Source organism: Papio anubis, chromosome 18 (genome assembly GCF_008728515.1).
Source record: "Papio anubis isolate 15944 chromosome 18, Panubis1.0, whole genome shotgun sequence".
In the NCBI taxonomy this organism is placed as follows: domain Eukaryota; kingdom Metazoa; phylum Chordata; class Mammalia; order Primates; family Cercopithecidae; genus Papio; species Papio anubis.
The window spans coordinates 51,820,952-51,837,145 of NC_044993.1; the positions used below are offsets into that span (position 1 = coordinate 51,820,952).

At 46.8% G+C, this 16,194-nt stretch overlaps 1 protein-coding gene across 2 annotated transcripts; it reads right to left on the bottom strand.

The window, feature by feature from the left end:
- Positions 1-811: 811 nt before the first annotated feature.
- Positions 812-15,524, bottom strand: CHP2 (calcineurin like EF-hand protein 2). 2 transcript variants are annotated; one of them, XM_009196162.4, is made up of 7 exons: positions 15,335-15,524; positions 4,015-4,087; positions 3,821-3,901; positions 3,553-3,683; positions 3,304-3,365; positions 2,428-2,550; positions 812-2,220 (listed from the first exon to the last, which is right to left on the bottom strand). In XM_009196162.4, exons 1-7 carry the CDS (start codon positions 15,369-15,371, stop codon positions 2,167-2,169), a joined length of 561 nt encoding a protein of 186 aa, XP_009194426.1. In that variant the 5' UTR covers positions 15,372-15,524; the 3' UTR covers positions 812-2,166. The 2 variants fall into 2 exon arrangements, with proteins under 2 accessions (XP_009194426.1, XP_003916731.1); XM_003916682.4 differs by lacking the exon at positions 15,335-15,524 and adding an exon at positions 4,631-5,105.
- Between the last annotated feature and the right edge of the window lie 670 nt (positions 15,525-16,194).

Sequence of the window (16,194 nt, forward strand, 5' to 3'; positions counted from 1 at the left end):
AAACCCCATATCTTTAAAAAACAAAATTAGCTGGGCATGGTGGCATGTGCCTGTAGTCCCAGCTACTCAAGAGGCTGAGGTGGCAACATTGCTTGAGCCCAGGAGGCAGAGGTTGCAGTGAGCTGAGACTGTGCCACTGCACTCCAGCCTAGGTGACAAAGCTAGACTCTGTCTCAAAAAAGAAGAAAGAAGGGAAGAAAGAGAGAAAGAAAAGAAAACAAAATAAAAGAAAGGAAGGAAGGAAGGAAGGAAGTAAGAAGGGAGGGAGGGAGGGAGGGAAGGAAGGAAGGAAGGAAGGAAGGAAGGAAGGAAGGAAGGAAGGAAGGAAGGAAGGAAGGAAGGAAAGAAGGAAAGAAGAAAGAAAGAAAGAGAAAGAAGAAAAAAGGAAAGAAACCATTGGCATGCTAAGTAATGGCAAATGTCTAGCAGGTGGTGTGCAGATAAATGTTTAACAACTGGCTTTCCAAGAGGAAAAAGCCTTAACCTGTTGCATTTACCAATGTCTGTGGTGTAAATATTCCCACTATAGCCAGTTTCAAGCTACTAACACATCATTGAAAGCAGAGTTGAGATGTTATGAGCACTACTGGTTCTCATGTGTTGATACAAGACAACAAAAGACCAGATCTGGGAGGAAGAAAAACAGCAAGGCAGTTACAGCGTCTCCCACAAGTGCAACCAGAGTGCTCTGCTGCAGACAGAGTCTCATGGTTTTATGGGACATCCTGCTCCATTCCGTCTTACATCAATGTCTGAATGTCTTACCATGAAAACAAGCTTACTCTTAGACTCTTCGAACACATTCACACTCTAGAAAGGTATGTATTGTTTATTATTTTTACATCAACTCTTCCCTACCCCATCAAGCCCGATCATCCTAGCATGCACCCAGGAAATCAGCAAAAACTCATTTAAGAGTCCAGACTTCAAGGGTCCCTCACAGTAATGGGCATCTCTTGTTTTGCCCAAGCAGAGCAGACCACTCATTTCCCCTTATTCTCCTAATTGTATTTCGTTTTCCTTTAAGCAACCACCTTTCACCCCATCCTGAATCCTCAGACCTTGTTTCCCTGGCTCTAGGAATTAGCATATGACACAGGCCTGGCCTGTGAACACTCAGAGCATTCCATTCCCCTAGAAGTAGGGATGAGACCCCAACCGGGTCAATGACTCTCTCCACTTGGAATTATTGGAATAAGAAAATCTCTTCCCACTGGGTTACTGGGTTAGCAGGATAGAAGCCTGGAGCTGATAGTGGTCATCTCCACCACTAGGAAAGAGCCTTCCTGAAAATGAGGCTTATGGACAGAAAAAGCTGAGCTGGGAGATGGAGAATAACTGGGGTCTGATGACATCATTTGTGCCCTTGGGTCCAGCTGTGCCTAAAGTAAGATATTTCCAGACTTTTTAATTACATGAGCTCTCAAAATTTTTTTCTGACTTAAGTCACTTTGAGTTGGGTTTTCAGTGATTTGCAACCAAAAGATGGCTGGCTGATTCACAGCTCTGAGACCAAATGAGCTGGACCTGGCATCATGTCTGTGGTCTGTTAGGAACCGGGCCGCACAGCACAAGGTGAGCGGCAGGCAAGCTGAAGCTTCATCTGTATTTACAGCCACTCCCCATTGCTCCCATTACGGCCTGAGCTCTGCCTCCTGTCAGATCAGCAGTGGCATTAAATTCTCATAGGAGCCCAAATCCTACTGTGAACTTCACACCCAGGGGATCTAGGTTGTGCGCTCCCTATGAGAATCTAATGCCTGATGATCTGTCACTGTCTCCCATCACTCCCAGATGGGACCATCTAGTTGCAGGAAAACAAGCTCGGGGCTCCCGTTGATTATTCATTATGGTAGGTTGTATAATTATTTCATTATATATTACAATGTAATCATAACAGAAATAAAGTGCACAATAAATGTAATGCACTTGAATCATCCCAAAACCATCCCCTGTCACCCATCCATGGAAAAATTGTCCCCGATGCCAAAAAGGCTGGGGACTGCTGAGCTAGACTTTAGTACACATCCTTCCAGCTTTCTTCCCTTGGCCCTAAATAGAGTTAGAAGCAAGAATACAGTTTATTGGCGCCCTGCATCCATGGGGGCTTTGGATGAATTTCAAGGAGATACTGGTTGCAGGAGCAAGCCCAAGGCACAAACAGAGTCACTTTAGGATCCTGATGCTCATTTTTTGCTCAACGTCCATCTTCTCTAAGGACTGAGGGGAAAACGAATGACAGGCAGATGAATGGAGACTCAACTCTCCACGATCCCAACCTCCTCCCCCAGGATTCTACCCATTCCAGAGACCCCATCATTCCCAGGGAACCCCTATCTTTCCACCCTCCTCCGTTGAACATTTCCCATGTCTGTCTGCCCCAGGGACTCCTGATCTCAACTCCCCAGTCCCCAAGGGCACTCTGACCTTGGTGAACTCCACAAAGGACACAGCCCCATCCCCATCTTCATCAGCCTCTTGCACCGTGCGGTCAGCGATGTTCTCCAGCTGCTCTTCTGTCACCTGTACCCCGACCATCAGACGGAGAACCTGGGAGATGAGTGAAGAGGCAGCCAAAAAGAGGGGGCATGAAGGCTGCTACTCCCCCATCCCCTAAACCTTGCCCTCCTCATCCCAAAAGTTATTACTAATTTTATAATCCATCCTTCATCCATTTTTCACCATATCCCCCCAATAATTTTCCCTACTGCTTCAACAACCAATCTCCTATCTCTCCCTCACCATCCCACACTACCCTCAGAATATGCTCAAACTCACTACCCAACTTTATCACCCAATCTCCCTCCATCCTCCACACCATTCTCCACCTCAACCACTAAGGGTTTCTAATACCATCCTCATTCCATCACATCTGTTCCAGAGTTTCTCGATCTTGGCACTATTGACATTTGGAGCCAGATAACTCCTTGTTGGAGGAGGCTGTCCCAGGTGTTGCATGATATATAGCCACATTCCTGACCTCGACCCACTAGATGCCAGTAGCACACTCTCTCCCCCGTTGTGACAACAAAAAGCATCTCCAGATATTGCCAGATGTTCACTCAGGGAGCAAAATCACCCCCAGTTGGCAATCACTGATCTATTCCCAACCTCATAGTCAACTGCTCCCCACTCGGACCCCCAATAAACCCACACTCCAACTCCACCCATTCCCATTTCCCAACCAATACCCCAATTATCTGCGCCCCAGTTCTCCAATCATCCCACCCCATCTCTCACACCACTGCATTTAACCATCCCATCCTTCACACATCACATCTCTTGCTCTCGCTTTCTGCCAACCTGCAGCATCTCATGCCTGGAGATCTTCCCATCGCGATCCAGGTCATAGAGCTGAAATGCATCTGCGGAGAGGGTGGGGGGTGGGGGGAAATGAAGGTAGGTCTTCCCTGGCTCTATTCCAGCAGAAGGCCACCCTGGAGGAGGGGGGAGGTTGTCAATGGGCTCAGGAAGGGAGTGGGAGATTCCTGGAGCCTGTCCCTGGTGTGGGTACATCTGCGTTCTCACTTGGGCAGGTCCTCATAAACTCACAGTGAAGTTTGTTCCTTCTGCTGTTGAGAGGTTCAGGTTTCTTGGGGTCTTGGGTTTCTGTGTCCTCATCTTCTACAGGGCGAAAATGAGCCAGGACCCTGACAAAGCCTGGGAAATCAACTTGCTGGCTCCTGGGGAGACAGGGGGCAGAATGGAAAGAGGTGGTGGTCACCTTGGTCATCACTCTGCCTCAGTCTCTAAACTCCCCTCCCACCCACTCACACGCCGGTTTTCCCGCCTCCACCTCCCGATGCCCAGCAGGCCTCACCCATCGGGGAAGAAGCTTTCTATAATGCGGTCTCCCAGGGGGTTCACGGCCAGCGCCCCTATCTGCTGGAGATCCATGCGGCTGCAAAGCCAAAGTTCAAAGAGGGTAAGGCAGAAATGTCAGATGGAGAGTCAAAGAGGGACACGGAGTCAGAGAGACAGAAGACAGAAGTCATGAGGTCGGCTCCCCCTCACCTCAGGTAGCCCTTCTTGTTCCTGTCCAGTGCCCGGAACCGGTGGTGCAGGCGGAGCAGGCTGGCTTGGGAGACTGCGGGAAGGAGAAAGGGGTGGTGTGTGACCCTGCGGGGCCCCGCTCCAGAAACCCGCCCCAATCGGCCGGGAAGATGGGCCAGGGACAGCGGGGGCTGGCTGGAAGGGGCGATCATCCCGGGGAGTCAGGGGTGGAGCTGGCCGGGGTGGAGGGAGAGTGACGCGACCCCGCGAAGATCCAGGTTGGAGACCTAGGCGGCTCGCAACCTCCCGAAAACCAAAGTACCAAAGCCATCCCTTCCATCCGCCGTCAGCTCTGCCTTCAGCTTCGATCCGGGCTCGAGGACACCTGGGTGCCTGGATTTCTCTGGACTCCAACCCCGTGAACCCGGATCCTCCCCAAACTTGGAGGCTGGGACCCCTAGGTTAACCCGCCCGGAGCCCAGAGATCCCAGGCACTGGGGTCTTGGTCTTCCAGCTCCGGGGAGTCCCGGACCCCAGACTTGTAAGTTCGTCCATCCTTCAACTCAACCCCTTCCCTAGCCCCGGACGCCTGAGTTCGCCCGGTCCCCTCCGCAGCCGCCGGTGCAGGCGCACTCACAGCCGGTCTCTCGCCGAATACTGTCCGCGTCGGGAATGACCGCGGCGTGGGAGCTGCGCGACCCCATGGCCGAGCTGGAGGCGGGAGGGCCGGAGCAATCACCCAGACCCACGCGTTCTCTCCTCCTGCCGGAGAGGCGTGGCCGCCCCAGTGGCCCCAGGGGACGAAGGCCACAAGCCTGGCGCGCGGCCAAGCTCCAGAACCCCGGCGTGCCTCGCCTCCCACCCGCGACCCGGGCGAATGGAAAACAATGTCCAGGGTGGCGGGTCAGAGGGAAGCTGCGAACAACTGGCTGTTTCAGTTCCGAGATTTTGCCATCGGCGTGGGAGAGGCTGGTCGAGTCCCGCGCCCTGCCTTTCCACGCCCCCCGGGGCCGGTTCCCACGGTCTGCCCCGACTCCTGAGCCACCTCCTCCTTCACGCGCCCGGGCGCTCCCAACCTCAGGGCGCTCCCCGGTGGCGTCGAAGCCTGGGAGACCTGACCTCCTCTGTAGAGACCACGCCCTGCTGGAAGGCGGGTGGCCTATGGGGAGGGAATCCTGGGGGAGCGGGGAGAGGGGAGAGGCATCGAAGGACTCCCGAAGACGGAGAAGTGGGGAGGGGCGGTGAGATGAAGGGTGTGCGTTAGGTTAAGTGAAAAGAGCACTGGTTTGGGAGTCCTTATTAGAATCCCAGCCGTGCCCCTGACTCTGGGAAAGTCAGTAAATCTTGGTTTCATCCCTTTTGTTCGGTCCACATTGCCTTATCGTTGTTTAATTGAGCCAATGCTTAAAATTCAGGAGATTTAACCCAAAATCCATATTCTTGGCTTTTCCTGAGAAATCAGAAGTTCTGTCACCACCAGGCCCAGAGCTGTCTTCTGGCCACAGTCCCTCCAAGCCCAGTTCACTCCCTTAGGTACCTACTGACCCCCTAGAGCTCCAGACTGGGAATACTTGGTCCTCTGAGCAGCCCTCCAGAACCACGGGACTCCTTGGCCCCAGAGAGGGTTACAGACGTCACTGGGACTGGGCTTAAAGCAAGAATGACAACAACAAGGGCTCTTGTTTACCACGCTTTGCTAAGCACTTTATGTGCATCCGTTCACACATTCCTTGTAGGCCCTGCTGGGCTGCCTTCTTCTGATTTTATGTGATGGAGGCTGCCGGGGGCAAGTTGTGAACTAATTATGTAAAGTGTGCATTCTCAGTGCGGCCTCTATCACACCCCAACGGGGCAAAAAATAAAACAAATTTTGTATGTGTAAAGCACAGCATACATACAGCACATAAACAGATATACAATATAGCTGTGATATTGAAATTTCAGGGCAGATGTGGTGGCTCATGCCTGTAATCCCAGTACTTTGGGAGGGAGAGGCAGGAGGATTGCTTGAGCCCAGGAGCTCAAGACCAGCCTAGGCAACAGAGTGAGACCTTATCTCTACAAAAAAAAAAAAATAAATAACCAGGTGTCGTGGAGCATGCCTATGGTCCCACCTGCTTGGGAGTCTGAGACAGGAGGATTACTTGAGCTCAGGAGGTTGAGGCTGCAGTGAGCCATGATGGCGCCATTACACTCCAGCCTGGGTGACAGAGTGAGAACCTGTCTCAAAAAGGAAAGAAAAAAAGAAAAGAAAAGAAAAGAGGTCGGGCACGGTGGCTCATGACTGTAATCCCAGCACTTTGGGAGGCCAAGACGGGCAGATCACCTGAGGTCGGGAGTTCAAGACCAGCCTGACCAACATGGAGAAACCCCGTCTCTACTAAAAAAACAAAATTAGCTGGACATGGTGGTGCATGCCTGTAATTCCAGCTATTCGGGAGGCTGAGGCAGGAGAATCGCTTGAACCCGGGAGGTAGAGATTGAGGTGAGCCGAGATCACGCCATTGCTCTCCAGCCTGGGCAACGAGATCGAAACTTGGTCTAAAAGAACAAAAACAAGAAAAGAAAAGAAAATTTCATGCGTGAGGGGTGAGGGTGGGGAAATTAAAAAGACTCGGGGAGGTATTGATAATGAAAAAAAAAGAAAAACAAGTTGAGAAACACTTCTGGACAAACACCAGAAGTGTCCACTTTTGAAACTATCTTTAAACCCTTTCCCCCATCGTAATTGCACTTACATACACAAATTTCCCAGGGGGAAAACATGCAAGGAGTTCATTACAAGGACTTAAGTTCATATCCCCCCTGGAAAGAGAGCAGCTGGAGAAACAGTCTCTCCTCCAGCCCCAGGCAGAGGCCTGCATCAGATGAGCCTTGAAAATATTGATCTAAGAAGTGCTTGCTTCCCTTTCAGATACCCCCAAGGATTAAGCAACTGGCATGAGGAGTGCTTGATTCTCTTTCAGACTCCCCCCAAAGACTAAGCATGCGGGAAACCACACTCCTCCCTAATGAAGCCCAGCAATCATTGCAGCCTACAGCTGTGAGTCAGGCTGTGCATGTAGTTTGGGTTCAGTTCTGAACCCAGGAGGAGATGAGAGCCCCTAAGAAGCTGGGATAAGCGTGTCAGGCCAGCTTGGGATGCTGATCTTGGAAAGGCTTCTGCAGCCTTAATCTTGGAGTCAGTGCTACACCAAAGGAAATTAGGCTGGAGAGTAATTAGGAACTCCCATGCGCATATCATACACAAGCTTTTAAGACAGGGCTGGGCCAGGTGTGGTGGTTCACGCCTATCATCCGAACACTTTGGGAGGCCAAGGCGGGCAGATCACGAGGTCAGGAGATCAAAACCATCCTGGCTAACATGGTGAAACCCCATTATCTACTAAAAATACAAAATATTAGCTGGGTGTGGTGGTGGGAGCCTGTAATCCCAGCTATTTGGGAGGCTGAGGCAGGAGAATCACTTGAACCCAGAAGGCAGATGTTGCAGTGAGCCAAGATCACACCACTGCACTTCACCCTGGGTAACAGAGCAAGACTCCATCTCAAAAAAAAAACAAAAACAAACAAACAAAAAAAAAAACAGAGAGAGAGTGGGCTATGCTAGAGCTCATTTCTGGTCATGTACACAAGTGAGATTTAAATCAACTTCACGGTTTTTTCAGGTCATTTAAGCAGGAAGATGCTTTGAGGAAAATTTTATCTGCAGAATCTGTTAGACTAGAGTCAGGGTGAATATTTGGTTTTCGCTTTTTGGCTATGTAAAAGTTGCTAGTGATTTTTTTTTTCTTTTTTAATTTTTTGAGACAGAGTCTCACTCTGTTGCCCAGGCTGGAGTACAGTGCGCCATCTCAGATCACTGCAACCTCTGCCTCCTGGCCTCAAGCGATTCACCTGCCTCAGCCTCCCTAGTAGCTGGGATTACAGGTATGCACCACCACACCTGGCTAATTTTTGTATTTTTAGTAGAGACGGGGTTTCACCATGTTGGCCAGGCTGGTCTCGAACTCCTGACCTCAGGTGATCTGACCTCTTCAGCCTCCCAAAGTGCTAGGATTATAGGCGTGAGCCACCACGCCTGGCTGCTAGTCATTCTTGACGAAGGTTCAACTAGAAAAATGAACATCCAGGAATAGTCAGGAAAATACAGAACAATTAGCACTCAATAATAAAAAGATAAATGACCCAACTTTTTAAATGGGCAAAGGACTTGAATAGACATTTCTCCAAAAAAACATATATGTTTAGCAAATAAGTACATGAAAAGATTCCCCACATCATTCGTCATCAGGGAAATACAAACCAACCACAATGAAATATCACTTCATACTCACTAGGATGGCTGGAATTAAAACAAACAAAAACAAGTCTTAATGAGGCTATGAAGAACTTGGAAGCCTCATTCATTGCTGGTGGAAATGTAAAACGGTGCAGTTGCTGTGGAAAATAGTTTGAAAGTTTCTCAATACATTAAACAAAGTTACCATGTGATCCAGCAATTCTGCTCCTAGGTATACACCCAAAAGAATTGAAAAGAGGGGCTTAGGCCGGGCACAGTGGCTCACACCTCTAATCCCAGCTCTTTGGGAGGCGGAGGCAGGCAGATCACTTGAGGTCAGGAGTTCAAGACCAGCCTGGCCAACATAACGAAACACCATCTCTGCTAAAAACACAAAAAAATTAGCCAGGCATGGTGGCACATGTCTCTAATCCCAGCTACTTGGGAGGCTGAAGCAGGAGAATCAGTTGAACCCAGGAGGTGGAGGTTGCAGTGAGCCGAGATTGCGCCACTGTACTCCAACCTGGGCAACAGAGCGAAACTCAGGCCAAGGAAGGAAGGAAGGAAGGAAGGAAGGAAAGGAAGGAAGGAAGGAAGGAAAGAAAGAACATAGGGGCTCAAACAAAAATCTGTAGTGAATGTTCATAGCGACACTATTCATAATAGCCAAAAAGTGGAAATAAGCCAAATGTTTGACTGATGAATGCATAAGTAAAACATGGTATATTGATATAAAGGAATATCATTTGGCCATAAAAAGTAATGAAGTATTATATATGCCACAACATAGAAGAATCTTGAAAACACTATGCTAAGTAAAATAAACCAGTCACAAAAGATCACGTATTATATGATTGCACTTACATGAAATGTTAAGAATAGGCAAACCTGTAGGGACAGAAAGTAGATTGGTGATTGCCAAGGGCTAAGGGAGGTAGGTGGGAGTCAGGGATGATAGCTAAAGTGTACAGGGTTTCTTATTTTTTCTTTTTTTTTTCTTGAGACAGGGTCTCCTTCTGTCACCCAGGATGGAGTTCAGTGGAGTGATCATGGCTCACCACAGCCTCAACTTCCTGGGCTCAGATGATCCTCCCACCTCAGCCTCCTGAGTAGCTAGGACTATAGGCACGTGCCATCTAAACAGGTCTTTTTTTTTTTTTTTTTTTTTTCCCAGAGATGAGATCTCACTTTGCTCCCCAGGCTATCCTGGCCTCAAGTGATCCACCCGCCTCTGCTTCCCAAAGTGCTGGGATTACAGGTGTGAGCCACCGCACCTGGTCCCAGGATTTCTTTTTGAGGTGATGACTATGTTCTACAATCGACTCTGGTGACAGTTTGGTTGCACGTATCTGTGAATGTAATAAAATCTATTGCATTGTATGCTTTAAATAGGCAAATTGTATGATATGTGAATTATATCTCATTAAAACTTTTTTCAAAAGAGAACAGCACAGAAAAGACAGTCAAACTTGACTCTCTAGAGGAAATAAAAGTTGCAACAAGATTTCTGTAGGTGAACGTACAGAGGGATCTTCTTGTCTTCTTAAAAACAAACTATAAAACAAAAAAAATTTGAAAGAAAAAAAGTAAGCAAACAAAAAAATTAAAAATTAAAAAGAGAATAGCCAGGAAAACTCTTGGACAAAAAGTAATGAGGGTGGGTGACGTCAACATCATTAGTCATCAGGGAAATACGAATTCCTCTACCAGGAACAGAGAGGTAAGAAACAAGAATAAAGGGCCAGGCGTGGTAATCCCAGCACTTTGGGAGGCTGAGGCAGGCGGATCATGAGGTCAGGAGTTCGAGACCAACCTGGCCAACATGGTGAAACCCCGTCTGTACTAAAAATATAAAAACTATCCAGGTGTGGTTGTGGGTGTGTGTAATCCCAGCTACTCAGGAGGCTGAGGCAGGAGAATTGCTTGCTTGAACCCGGGAGGCAGAGGTTGCAGTGAGCTGAGATCACACCACTGCACCCCAGCCTGGCAACAGAGCGAGATTCTATCTCAAAAAATAATAATAATAATACAGACAAGAGGCCTTGTGTAGTGGCTCACACCTGTAATCCCGGCACACTTTGGGAGGCTGAAGCAGGTGGATCACTTGAGCCCAGGAGTTCAAGACCAGCCTGGGCAACATGGCAAACCCCTGTCTCTATAAAAACTATAAAAATTAGCTGGGCATGATGGTGCACAGCCTGTAGTTCCAGCTACTCAGGAGGCTGAGGCAGGAGAATTCTTAGCCCAGGAGGTGGAGGTTGCAGTGAGCCGAGATTGCGCCACTGCACTCCAGCCTGGATAACAGAGGCAGACCCTTTCCCATGTGAAAGAAAGAAAGAAGAAGGAAAGAAAGGAAGAAAGGAAGAAGAAGGAAGGAAGGAAGGAAGGAAGGAAGGAAGGAAGGAAGGAAGGAAGGAAGGAAGGAAGGAAGGAAGGAAGGAAGGGAGGGAAAAGAAAGCAGAAGAAGAAGAAGGAGGAGGAGCAGGAGAGGAGGAAGGGTGGGAGGGGGGGAGGAAGGAAGGAAGGAAGGGAGAAAGTCAGAAATAGACCCAAATATATATGGGAATTTGGCATTTGATAAAAGTAACATTTCAAATTAGTGACATTCGAAAATGTCATTTGGGTCCTCTGTCTTTTGGGAGAAAAAAATAAGGCTGTACTTCACCTTTTTATACCAAAATATAATAAATTCCAGATAGAATAGAGATTTAAATGCAAAATGAAACCACGTAATTCTAGAAAAAATCTTGGGTAGCTGTTCTTATAATATTAAACAGAAGACGGTCTTCTAAACATGAAACAGAACAAAGAAATCGTAAAGAAAAGATTGACATGGCCAGGCGCAGTGGCTCACACCTGTAATCCCAGTACTCTGGGAAGCCAAGGAGAGTGGATCACTTGAGCCCAAGAGTTCCAGACCAGCCTGGGCAACATGGGGAGACCCTGTCTCTACAAAAAATACAAAAATTAGCCGAGGATGCTGGCACTCGCCTGTAGTTTCAGCTACTCGGGAGGCTGAGGCAGGAGGATCGCTTAAGCCAGAGAGTTTGAGGCTGCAGTGAGCTATGATCATACCACTGCACTCCAGCCTGAGTAATAGAGTGAGACCCTGTCTCAATTAATTCATTAATTAAAAGTTTGACAAATTTGAACTACATGAAAATTAAAACCCTTATATGGCTATGTGTATATATATATACACATATGTATATATACACATGTGTATATATGCACATGTACATACATAAAAATATGTATATGTAAAAGATAAAAGACAACCCAATAGGAAAAATAATTGGGATAAGATGTAAAAGAGAAATGGCCAATAAAGATAAAAAGATTCTTAACCATACAAAGTCTAAAATACAAACTGAAACAAGGGACTATTATTATCTTTGACATGTTCAAAACAAGCAAGCAAGAGTCATCTTGTAGGGTCTTTAAGACCAAGAGTGTGATAGGACACAGTAGTAGGGTTTTTGTTTGTTTGTTTGTTTTGTTTTTTGAGACGGAGTCTCGCTCTAGTCACCCAGGCTGGAGTGCAGTGGCGCTATCTCGGCTCACTGCAAGCTCCACCTCCCAGGTTCACACCATTCTCCTGCCTCAGCCTCCCGAGTAGCTGCGACTATGGGCACCCGCCACCACGCCCGGCTAATTTTTTGTATTTTTAGTAGAGACGGGGTTTCACGGTGTTAGCCAGGATGGTCTTGATCTCCTGACCTCGTGATCCGCCCGCTTTGGAGGATGAGATAATGCAATTTCTGTTTTGCTGTTGTTATTGTGTTAGAGATGGGATTTCACTCTGTCATTCAGGCAGGAGTGCAGTGGAATCTTCTCAGCTCACTTGCAGCCTCAAACTCCTGGGCTCAAGTAATCCTCCTGTCTCAGCCTCCTGGGTAGCTAGGACTACAGGTGCACACCACCACACCCAGCTAATTTTCTTATTTTTTGTAGAAATAGTGTCTTGTTATGTTGCCCAAGTTGATCTTGAATTCCTGGCCTCAAGCAATCCTCCTGCCCCAGCCTCTCAAAGTGTTGGGATTTGGGGCATGAGTCACGGTGCCTGGCTCCAACTTCTGTTTTAATAGCATCACAAGAATCACACTGGCTGCTGTATGTAGACTTCACTGGGCAAGATGAAAGCTGGGAGACTATTGCAATAATTAAGGTGAAAGATGATGGTGGATTGGACGAGGGTGCCAGCAGTGGAGTGGTAAGAAATGGTCAAATATGGATCCTATTTTGAAAGAACAGCCCGCAAGATTTGTTTATATATGGAATGTAGGCTGTGAGAGAAAGAAATCAAGGATGACTCCAAGATTTTGGTCCTAAACAACTGGAAGTTGCCATTTGCTAAGATGGTGAAGAGAGCAGAAGGAGCACATTTCAAGGGGAGAGTTTTTTAAAAATCCTTGAGCTCCCTGTTACACATTCCAATAAAGATATGAAGTAGATTATTGTATATGGGAGTATCGGCTTCAAGAGAGAAGTTGGAACAAGAGCTATATATTTTGCAAGTTGTGTTTTTGTTTTCATTTGTCTCAAAGTATTTTCTAATTTCCTTATAACTTCTTCACTGATCCACTGGTTGTTTAAGAGCGTGTTGTTTAATTTCTACATATTTGTGGATTTTATACTTCTCCTTCTTTTGTTGATTTCTAATTGCATTCTGTTGCAGAAAAGATATATTGTATGATCTCAGCATTTTTAAATACATTGAGACTTATTTTGTGGTTTAACATATGGATTATTCTGGAGAATGTTCCATGTGCACTTGAGAAGAATGTATGTTCTGCTGTTGTTGGATAGCCTGTTTTATGTATTTTATATATGTCTGTTAGTTCTAGTAGGTTTGTAGTGTTGCTCAAGCTCCCTATTTACTTATTGATTATTTTGTCTAGATGTTCTATTCAATTTTGAAAGTGGGGCATTGAGGTCTCTAACCATTATTGTAGAGCTGTCTCTTTCTCCCTTCAATACTGCCAATATTTGCTTCATAGATTTTGGGGCTCTGTTGTTTGGTGCACATATGTTTATAATTGTCATCTCTTCTTGGTGAATTGACAAGGCTATATACATGTGGGCGTTATCATCGTATAGTTGGTATTAAAACTATGGGACTGGACAAGATCACCTGGGATGTCAGTGAAGAGAGAAGTCCTAGGATTAAGTACTGATGACCCTCCAACATCAAAAAGTTGGGAAGAGGAGAAGGAGTTGCCAAAGGAGCCTGAGAAAAAACGGCCAGTGACAGGAGGAAAATCAGGTGTGTGGTTTTTCAGCTCAGTAAAGAACACCAGCCTGGTAATAAAAGTCAATACAAAATCCATAACTTGTAGTTTATGGCTCAAATTACATAATTGCTCAAACAATTATGGTAATTTCTGGGATCATGTGTATGATGTGGTTTTCCAAATGAGGACTGAAAACATCCATCTCCCTTTCACTTACTAATGCCAAGCTGGGTGCTACAGGGCAGTGGTGGGGTTGGTTCCATTAAGAGTTGCATTCTCTGTAGGGCTGTACTCAGTAAAAGACTGATATGTTTTCTCTTCAGAGCTCTCCAGGAAAGCTAGAATTTTGCATCAAGACTGGTATAAACCAGAACCCAGTGGGGCATACTGTCCAGAGTGCCTCAAGGCCTAATAGGATGGCAACACACAAAAAAACTGGCCATATCCCAGTAGTACCAAGTCATAATTCTTCTAGATCTTCAGAACTTTGCCCATCTGGGAAGGAAAGGAATCCCTGAACTAAAACAAACTGGTTTTTTACGAAGAAGACTGGAGAATCAGGTTTGCAAAAAGCATGAACTAGGACAGTTTTGGGGGAGCTTGACAGCAGGAGTCGTCACAGGAACAGTGCAAGAATGACCTGGCTGACCCAGCAATTCCCTCTTCGGTATATAGAAAGAAATAAAAACATATAGTCACACAAAAGCTTGTACACGGATGTTTACAGCAGCATTATTCATAACAGCCAACAGTGGAAATAACTAACAGCTTCCTCAGGTCTTTTTTATAAGGGCAAAAGTCTCATTCATGAGCACTCCACCTTCACAACCTAATTACCTCCCCAAAGCTCCACCTCCTGATAACACCACATTGGGGATTAGGCTTCAACATATGACTTTTGCTGAGGGAACATGAACATTCAGACCACAGCAGATGCATTCCAGGTGAGGTGGCTATTAGACATCTAAATTGGGTTTAAAAACACGTCCAAGGCCGGCCGAGCACAGTGGCTCACACCTGTAAACCTAGCACTTTGGGAGGCCGAGGCAGGCAGATCACAAGGTCAGGAGTTTGAGACCAACCTGGCCAACGTGGTGAAACTCCGTCTCTACTAAAGATACAAAAAATTAGCCAGGCGTGGTGGTGCACACCTGTAATACCAGCTACTCGGGAGGCTGAAGCAGGAGAATCACTTGAACCCGGGAGGCAGAGGTTGCAGTGAGCTGAGATCACACCGCTAAACTCCAGCCTGGGCGACAGAGCGAGACTCTGTCTCAACAACAACAACAACAACAAAAAACCACCCCCAAACATTATCCCTTCCTTTCCCTTCCCTTCCCTTCCCTTGCCCTCTCTCTTCCCCTGTCTATTCTCCACAGGGCAACCTGATAGCTTTCTAAAGAAGTGAAATCATTTCACAATGGCCAGTGGTTCTTAAGTTAGGAAACTTTTGGGTTCCAGAGGCAGAAACCAACCTCAACCTAGATTAAAGAAAGGAGAGCACGGATGAGCTCAAGTCAAAGGGAATTCTAGGGGGATGGACCTCAGGCACAGCTAGATCCAGGTGTTCAAACAACACCATCAGGTTGCTGTCTCACTTTCTTTCTCCATTGGCTGTGCTTTTCTCATCTTCAGACAGACTCTCCACCTGCCTATAAAGATGGTACCCAACATCTCCAGGCGAAACTGGTCCTCAGTACCTTGGATCTCAGAGAGTAAGAAGTGTCTCTCTCTCTCCCTCAGGACTGAAAGAGTCTCTGAAAAGGAACTCACATACCCACCTCTAAATCCATCACTGAAGGGCTAGCTGGGGTCTTACACTCACCCTTGTGGTGGGGGAGGTGAAGTCTCCTTTTTTGCATCCTGTTTACCAATCCTCATTCCTATTGGAACCACTGTTGCCCCTTCTTTTTTTTGTGCATCTTCCAGAGTTGTTCATACATATGCAAGAAAATATAAAAGGAGGCTGGGCACAATGACTCACTCCTGTAATCCCAACACTTTGGGAGGCTGAGGCGCACAGAACACTTGAGGTCAGGAGTTCGAGACCAGCATGGCCAACACGGCAAAACCCTGTCTCTACTAAAAATACAAAAATTAGCCAGGCGTGTGTGGAGGAAAAGTCAAATATTGCATTTGAACTCAGTTGAAAGTGGACACAAACAATGGTCACCAAGTCCCAGAACAGGTTGTATGAGCCCCTTGATGCATTCATCCAGCGCTGTTTCGGAAAAATCTCTATTTCAATCTAATCTTACATGTTAGTTATTGAAAAACAACAGACAATCGCAAAAACAAGTTGATCTTTCTGTGTTCCTTGAGTCCAGTTGCGAAGGGCCCTCGTGACTGGGCCTCATGCCAAACAGCTCGTTACAAAAAGAGATAGGGTCCCAGATTGCACCGAAGCTTCTTGAGACCTCTACTCGTCTGTGCACAGACGGGTGGCCAACACTGGAGCCCAGGCTGTTGCTTCCCGGTCTGGTGATGAATCCTCCATAGTCTGGTGAGTGTAAATACATGTATCTTTTCCCTTCTCTTCTTCCCATTGCAATTTGCTTATTATATCAGTTTGCTTATTATATCATTTGCTTATCATATCTGTATTGCCATTCATGTGGGGTAAAGGTTGTTTACCCTTAAAGGTACTGTGTGTGTCTTTTCTTTTCCCTTTGTGCGTTTCCCGCA

What these genes read in the sequence shown, in the direction of transcription:
- CHP2 (XM_003916682.4), bottom strand. Translation starts at nt 4,697, where the DNA reads ATGGGGTCGCGCAGCTCCCACGCCGCGGTCATTCCCGACGCGGACAGT. An exon ending in CCAGGCATGAGATGCTGCAG is followed by an intron (nt 2,551 to 3,303) that starts GTTGGCAGAAAG and finishes CTCATCTCCCAG; the next exon opens with GTTCTCCGTCTGATGGTCGG. An exon ending in CCTTTGTGGAGTTCACCAAG is followed by an intron (nt 2,221 to 2,427) that starts GTCAGAGTGCCC and finishes TTTTCCCCTCAG; the next exon opens with TCCTTAGAGAAGATGGACGT.